Source organism: Erigeron canadensis, chromosome 1, assembly GCF_010389155.1.
Source record: "Erigeron canadensis isolate Cc75 chromosome 1, C_canadensis_v1, whole genome shotgun sequence".
In the NCBI taxonomy this organism is placed as follows: domain Eukaryota; kingdom Viridiplantae; phylum Streptophyta; class Magnoliopsida; order Asterales; family Asteraceae; genus Erigeron; species Erigeron canadensis.
In genome coordinates, this window is record NC_057761.1 from 34,280,302 (window position 1) to 34,289,057 (window position 8,756).

Here is an 8,756-nt window from a genome sequence, read left to right on the forward strand (position 1 = left end):
CAGGGCGTTAAACCCTACGTCGGACTAGTAACCAACTGACCATGCCTACAACCAGGAAGGCTGGATAATGCTTTTAGGGACCTGTTTCTGAACAGGACGACCATGCTTTGGCTTACTTCCACATCTCTACATCAGATCATAACTCAGAGAGTTCCTAGACCATGCTTTGGCTTACTTGCACATCTCTACATCAGATCATAACTCAGAGAGTTTCAAAATGTATAATATTTTGATGTTATGAAAGACATTAAAAGTAGCTTGGTTGTCAAACAAACTATCAAATGGAAGTAAAGAAGCATATGAACAGAAACCAGGACCAAATCCATCGTTGTAAATAAGACTAGTTTAACTCATTCTACATTTCAAACAAAAAAGATTCCGTAAAGAACACATGGCAACTCAGTGAACCAAAAATTTTAAACCTTACGAGCTAGAGTTCTCTGTTTCGTAGCATGTTGCACCACCTTTTCCTCAACAGGGAGACCCTTGCGCCTTCTGACCCCATCAATTAGCTTTCTTGCAGTATTTTGTAAAACACTCGAACCATCTCCAAACTCTTCTTTCTCCTCTTCTGTTTTTGGTACAAAAAAGGGATCTTCAGGAAGTGCCTCCCAGTGACTAAGAACAAGAAGGGCACTAGAAGCCCCAGAAGTCCATCTTCTTAATTCATCAGCAAAACCAAAACTTTCAGCAACTGGCAGATAAGCATGAACTGTGAACAATGGCGACCCTTCTTGCATTTCTTCTTTCAAAATTCTAGCCCGTCTGCGGGCCAGCACAGAATACATTGGGCCTAAATATTCTGTAGGCGTATTTAATTCACAGAAATACATTCCTTCAACGATTCGTGGGTTCTTTTGAAGTACGGCTGCTTTACATGCTTCTTTAACAGCAGTCATAACCTGCCCGGAAAACACCCCATATTGGTCTGTTTGAACTTGTTGGTGAATGGCCTCAGTCTCGCTAACGAAAGGCAAAATGGCAGCTTCAATTACAAATGCTAAACCCCACATTGGTTCATCACATAACGGGCCGGATGCAGTGGCTACTTGAAATCCAGACAATACACTGCTCCTGAGGCTCTCTGCTTCTTCGATCAGTGATCGAGTTTTGGCACTTGTTGACGTCTCACTTTCTAACTTATCAGTTACCGAAACATCTACAAACCCCAATCTTTCAGATACATATGGGGAACTTTTTATAAGAACAGAAGAACCATTGTCGTTTGTAATTACATCAGGAAGAAGTAGCATGTTAGGACCTACTTGTCTTGGCCCCAATGACCAGATCCTCTTTAAAAGATTCCCCCACAGAAGTTTATATTTTTCCTTATCTTTCTCTGCATTTTCCTCAGAAACTTCACTTTCTATCGCATCCCATATACGTTTTCTAAGTGATTCTACAGGATGGTCATCATCTTGACCTCCAGTGCTTGATTTAACTATTGCTTTACCTGCAATAATATCTTCAAGAAGATCGGAACTTTCATCCAGCAATTTAGTCAGCGCATCAGGAAGTTTCAGAATGTGCACATGAACGGTGCACCTACCATTTGGTGTAACTCTTTCAATAAAGTTAGAACTACCGCTCAAAGCTTTTATTTTTTCAAAAGGGTTTGATGAGTCCCCTTCAATGGTTTCTCTAAAGGACACAAGAGGTGTTGAGATTTCTAGGTTAACCTTTGCAAACCTGTCTTTTAAATCTTTAATGCATCTCTCCAAATGAACTTCACCTGCAGCAGCGAGCACGTGTTCCCCTCGAGCAGAAACACTGACCTCTACAAATGGGTCTGCACGGTTCAAAAGCCTTAGCCCTTTCATAAGTGCAGCCATATCGGCTGGATCAGAAGGTTCTATTGCCACTTTAAGTGTTGGTGAAACCTGAAACGTCATGCTTGAAAATGGCCAACAGTTCTTTGTTGATGAAAGAGTCGCAGTTTTCAAGATATGTTGACCTAAGCCTCTAATAGCAACAATATTTCCTGCCCGAGCAGTAGCCACAGGTTCTAGCCCTTGACCCATCATTAGATACAAAGAATGCAACTCGGCTTCTTGAATATGTTTCTGAACCGCATCTCCTGTTTTAAGTGGATCATACAAAGCTGATAGAATATAAACCTTCTGGCCCGATTGAAGAGCGCCACTAAAGATTCTTGCAAATGCAAGAAAACACTCGTCAGAGTCTCCACTCCCACTTTCCTCCGCATAATTATTCAATATATCACCATTTACGTCTCTTTGGGGTAACATTTTTATAGGAACTGCAAACATCTTAGACACAAAAGCAACACATGGAGCTTCAGGTTGTGAATCACAAGCCTCAACAGACTTCCTTACTAGCTCTGCCTCAGCAAGCACATCGGAGTTACTTAAATCATTATCTAATATTTCTCTTTTAGGAAGCAAACGTGACACACGAAATGATTGTGCAGTAATAGGGTCTGGCATATGTTTAACTACCATAGACAATATAGCCTCCGATAGAGGAAGCCACTTGCTCATAACCGATTGTAATACAGCTTTTGGATCTTTATTATGTAGCTCACGAGGAGGTACAGACAAATTAAACGACTTAATCAACTTCTCAAGAATCCCTTTATCACCATCAGTAGCCAATACTGCTTCATAAACTTGCCATAACGGCTCAAGCACAAACTGCACAAACATGGGACGAGCCTTACTTCCAGCAGCCAATCCTTTCTTACCCACAATCATCTTTGTTTTTGGAATAAAATACCTAGGACCCCATAATGCCTTCTGCAAACTAGCAGAACTCGCCCCAAGTTTCGAAGCATAAAACTCAGCAAACTCACAGATACTAAACCCCCACCCGTCCAACGCACAAGCAAACAGAACATTACCCTTCTGCGGTTGAAACGTATCTTCCTCATCATCCTCTACAAACTCCTGATTCTCATCCCCAACCGTCCCAACAAGAATAGAATCAACATCCGATAAATACTTTTCAGACTTATAAGCACTAACAATACCATTAACCTCATGAACAATCCTCAACAACCGAGTATACGCTTCCATAGGAGTCATCTTCAACTCAACAATCAACCTATCAATCTTATTCAAAACCAAACACGGTGTAACCTTTTCAATCCACGCTTGTCTCAAAACCGCGTGCGTCTGTATATGCACACCCTCAACTGCATCTACTAAAACCAACCCACCGTCACTTAACCGCGAAGCGGTTGAAACCTCACTACAAAAGTCCATATGGCCAGGGGAATCAATTAAATTTATCGAATAAGTCTTATATCTAAGGGCAATAGATGAACTTTTCATCGTTATAGCTCGACGTTGTTCTTCGTCGAGAAAATCCAAAAACCGAACCTTGCCGGCTTGTTTGTGGTGCAAAAGATTACCACCAGATGATGCAATAAGGTGATCAGCAAGTGTTGTTTTGCCATGGTCAACATGTGCAAGAATGCATATGTTTCTTATAGATTTACAATCATAATTGTAAGTATTATCCATTTATATGTATATACTATGTATATATATTGTAACAGTTATATATATAACAATAACAATAACAATAACAATAGGCAAGTATTCGAAATTGATGATTAGATTAGGGTTTATACCTGAATTCAAACGGGCGATGAGATTATAATGTGAGATTGCTTGGGGAAAAAGGGTTTAAAATTAGGGTTTTGAATTAAATGTTGAACAAACGGCGAAAAAGGATTTCCAACTTTCTTTCTTTTTCTTAGAACCGTGCTAAATACACGTGCTAAAAGCAGTATGAAATTTACAACTATATATGCATGATTTACAGCACACTATTTTTACTACCTATGCACATAATACAACTTTTATGTGCATTAAGATTAATTTCACCTAAATTTTTATGTTGACTTGGTTAATATTCGGGTGTAGTTAATACTTAATACTCATTTAATTTGTCTTTTATACACGTGTTACTTTGTTACTACATGTTGGGTATGTATCGGGGTTTATTACCACTGTAATATAAACTAGATTTTTATCCCGCGGGAAACCGCGGATCGATTTTAAAAAAACGAAAATTTACGCTAAATATATTAGCTATATATAATGTGAAAATAATGAAATAGCATTAGATATAAACATAGAAAAGTAGGAATTGTAGATTGGATATTACAGATAATAAGAGTATTTGTAGCAAAACATGTGTACTGCTTGAATGTAATAAGACATGAGCAGCATCTTCACAAACATTGTAGCACTTCTTTGTAGACCACATTTGTGGTTGTGTTCTTTACTTCAAAGTTTTCATCTTGTATTAGAATTTTCAATCCTTTCTTGCTTTTCACTCTCGTGACTGCTACATACAATTGGCCATGACTAAAAACTGGTCGTGGAAGATACAAACCAACACGATCAAGTGATTGTCCTTGGCTCTTGTTTATCGTCATAGCAAAACATACTGAAATAGGGAATTGCTTTCGACAAATCTTAACTGGAATCCTTTTATCCGATGGAGTCATCTTTAACCTTGAAATTAAAGTGTGAGCCAATGTTTGTTCCTGTGATGATTTTAGCTTCTATCACATGTTTTCCCAACCTCATCACTTGTAAACGCGTGCCATTACACAAGCCATTTTGTTGATCAAGGTTTCGCAATAACATAATAGGGACTCCAACCTTCAACACCAACTTATGATTCAGTAATCCGGCCAATCTAAGTCCATTTATTACTTCTGATGAGGACAAAGCTGCATTAGTTGCGTTGGTATCTTCAGATTCACATAAGTTGTCGAAACTGAGATATGTCATCTCCTCACCGGGCATCATTTGTAACAGCTTCTCATTTATGGTTCCCACCACATCATGAGTTGGTGCAAGAATAGCACGTTGTTGAAAAAACATTGGATCCTGCAAACTACTTAGCATATCTGGATATGTAAAATTAATCAACTCTAAAAGGGGATCATTTGATTCGGCCACTAACAAATCCTTTGGTATTTGAATTTCTGCTTCCCCATCGTTTTCATCACCTAGAACCCCATCTCCCACTTTTAAAATCCATTCAGCAAATTCTTGAAGCTCTTGTAAATCTTGTTGTTGTGTTCCAACTTTTAGCCTCATATTGACAGTCAATTTAAGCACTTTACAATGATGCCATATATATGAGGAATTTAGACTTGCATTTACAATCATGCTTCTAGTTCCTTTTGGTATGACAGGCAAGATTTGTCTAAAGTCACCGCCAAAGACCACTACTTTGCCTCCAAAAACTTTGTCTTCGCTGTTTGGTTGGGTTGATCTTAGAATATCCCTCATTGTTCTATCAAGAGCTTCAAAACAATGTTTATGTATCATAGGAGCTTCATCCCAAATGATCAATTTACTGATCTTGATTAATGCTGCCAATTCACTGCTTGGATCTATGGAACAAATAGAGTTTTCAGTGATGTTAATTGGGATAACAAACCTTAAATGTGCAGTCCTTCCACCACTTAGTAAAAGTGATGCTATTCCACTTGAAGCTACATTTAGCACAATTTGTCCTTGGGATCGTAATGCAGCTGTTAGAGTCTTCCAAAGATAAGTTTTCCCTGTACCTCCATATCCATAAACGAAGAAAACTCCTTCATCGTTTTTAGCAACAGAACTCAAAACGGTATCATACAACTATTTTTGTTCAATAGTTAAGCAGGCTAACAACTCTTGATGTTCAATACTTAGTGCCCTTTTATCATAAAGCAGTTTATTGGGAATTAAGCGGTTATTGAGTGATGCAACATAATTTGTAGTGGGGAAAGGCATGTCGGGAAAGTTTCTGAGGGTACTACCATTGTTAAGTAACAATTGCTCGATATATGATAGGCAGAGGTTGTGAATATCTTCTTCTTGAAGCTGCAAACCTTTAATATATAAAAATGGGATTACCAACATAGTGTTTTCTGTTTAATTTTACTTAATCATTCAACTGAAAAATGTATATAAAGAGTAAATGAAATTACCGGGGCAGTTTAAGATTCTTCTTTGCATATGTAACATATCTTCACTTAAAACTTTACATGTTTTCTTCCATAAAACATCTGGCCGTGCTACAGAAGTTGAAAGTAGCAATTGGACAAAGAAGGTTATGAGATATGATGCTGTTGCCCAATGAGATGCTTCCAAAATTGCATCAACATATTCTTTATCATCATCTAAAAGTCCTAACTCGAAACATGCTTCTTTGTTACTATCACATTTACGTCCATTGACTGTTATGATTTCCTCGTAAGATTTTGGTCCAACAACATGATTGAGCAGGATTCTTAAATAATATACTTTACTAAGAGATGGTGGGACATAGCATATCCTCCCTATAGAACCACATCCTTCAACAGTTCTTCGTTTCCATATCCTTTTGCTACGTATCCAAACATAAAATTGTGGGATTTCGACATACTTCAAGGTTCTTGCAAATTTATCTTCTGCATTTAATTTCATCCATTGAAGGAACTTTGAATGATTGACAGTTGGATTTGAAACAACATCACATAACTGGGCTTCATCATCATATACTATGCTCTGTTCATTTTCACAGTGAAATGGCAAGATTTCAACAGGAGGGTATCTATAATGAATATCAAAGCCAAATATTTGCCAAGCTGCTTCAGAAGCGGAAACGTACCTTAATTTAATTGTTGTAAAACAAATGTTAGCTACATTGTATATTTTTGTTATTCAATTATTTGACCTATGTAAAATACAAAGTGCAAGGGTTTAATTAGAATTATGTAAAATTACCTGTAATCCAGGTAATTCTTCACCTCATCTGTAGGTTTGTTGTTCTGAGTTGTTGTACCATCTACATTGGTTTGATACACAGTTGTCGTAACTCTATCGGGTCCTTTGTTTATATATTTGAACAAATACTTGATTGAGCCTGATTGATTACACAATTCTACATTAATGTGACATTGGTATCTTCGGAGAAGTGTAGCATTATAAGGTACCACCATGCTGTTATCAAGAGGAATACCATTTTTTTCTATGGTAATTCCTTAATTACGACGTCTATATACAGGGTAACCTTCAGAATCGACAGCCGTTTCATCCTTCCATTTCTTGGGAAAATTCTTTGTACATTTTCCTTTAACCATACAAGGACAGTTGGGATTTTCAGCTCCACAAGGTCCATGCATCATGAACTGTTTGACAAGTTCATACAACTCTGGATCTTCTTTTGGGTCTGGTATTTCGGCACTAATGTATTTATCGACATCTGTTGCACGTGGAAACTTGTTTGCGGGAGCCAAAAACAAACAAATATGAGCATGAGGTAGGCCTCTTTTTGAAACTCCACTGTATAAATAACTGCAAGTTTTACCAATAATGATAGTAATATATAATTTCAAAGTTAAAAAATAGACATACAATATATGTATAGGATACACAGGAGATCCACATTAATACCTGCTTGCACCGGACCAAAGAATTCCTCTTCCACGAAATCGTTTATGATTTCATCCAATTTAATCTTGAACATTCTAGATATTATATCCGGCCTGTCTTCGGGGGTAAGATTTTTGTCATTCAAACAGCGGTAAATCTCGGGCCAATTGGGGTTGCAAGTAATAGTAATAAACAAATCTGGATATCCGACTGACTTGCATATAGCCATTGCATCTAAGTACTTTTGCATCATGTACCTGCTCCCACCGGTAAATGATGAAGGAAGTAATATACGCTTACCAGTCTCTGATGCATCAATGGTGCCATTTTCGATATTCGTTGTCAAATTTTGGAAGGTATCAGTTCTGAGTTTTTTCTGGTTACATTTAACATATGACAATCGGTCAGCTTCTACCATTGTGTAACTATCAACAGATAACTGATGATACAGTTTCCCTGCATGAAGTAACAGTGAAAACTCATTCGGTCTGTCTTGCATTCTGTAACAAAAGAATTCCCTCATTGTCAGTTTTGTTCTCCTTTTGGTTGAATCTTTTGTTATGCCTCTGTGTTTGATACCTAGACGGAAACCATCTTCTGCAAATGGAAAGATGAGTGGATATTGAAGAGCCAGATAAGAAGGATGCAACTCACTAATTCTTTGAAGACCACCTAACTGTTTTCTCAGTATAATGTCTCTAGGTTCAAGTGAATCTATGTCTCCAATTATTAATCCAGCTACTTCTGAAGTTGTTGGCAAATTGTAAAGTCGACCATCTTTATCTCTGTCGGCAATAAGTTTGAGACTTACATCTTGCCAATCATTATCTTTAACACAATCTCTTACCATCCTAAATGATTTCACAAGAGGGTTGCAAGAATCTAACAACATCTTTAATATGTTGATGGTGTCACGTTTGAGATCACTTTTTTTCATTCTTGACTTCTGAGTGCCAGAACTGTCACAATAGCACATGTTGTTTAAAATGAAGTTAATGTTGCATATTTAAAAAAGTAAAGACATAAGGATGGTCAGGCATATTTACCTCACAACTTTTTCTCTATTTTCCGCTTCGTTTTCCGAATCAAATATATGCATGATGTACAGCACATTATTTTTACTACCTATGCACATAATACAACTTTTATGTGCATTAAGATTAATTTCACCTAAATTTTTATGTTGACTTGGTCAATATTCGGGTGTAGTTAATACTCATTTAATTTGTCTTTTATACACGTGTTACTTTGTTACTACATGTTGGGTATGTATCGGGGTTTATTACCACTGTAATATAAATATTAATTTTTTGGAGTGGGAAAAATTTGGCAATAAGAACAGGAAAACTATTTCTAAAGATGGATTAAAGA

At 37.2% G+C, this 8,756-nt stretch overlaps 2 protein-coding genes across 2 annotated transcripts; both read right to left on the reverse strand.

Annotated features, from left to right (window-relative positions):
* Positions 1 to 313: 313 nt before the first annotated feature.
* LOC122585691 (elongation factor-like GTPase 1) lies at positions 314 to 3,520 on the reverse strand. The gene has a single exon (XM_043757812.1). The coding sequence runs from the start codon at positions 3,483 to 3,485 to the stop codon at positions 417 to 419; it is 3,069 nt and encodes a 1,022-aa protein (XP_043613747.1). The 5' UTR covers positions 3,486 to 3,520; the 3' UTR covers positions 314 to 416.
* A 943-nt stretch (positions 3,521 to 4,463) lies between these two features.
* LOC122590765 lies at positions 4,464 to 8,484 on the reverse strand. Its single transcript, XM_043762938.1, has 7 exons — positions 8,432 to 8,484; positions 7,388 to 8,344; positions 7,024 to 7,307; positions 6,738 to 6,876; positions 5,960 to 6,621; positions 5,678 to 5,860; positions 4,464 to 5,584 (listed from the first exon to the last, which is right to left on the reverse strand). The coding sequence occupies exons 1-7, from the start codon at positions 8,482 to 8,484 to the stop codon at positions 4,464 to 4,466; spliced, it is 3,399 nt and encodes a 1,132-aa protein (XP_043618873.1).
* Between the last annotated feature and the right edge of the window lie 272 nt (positions 8,485 to 8,756).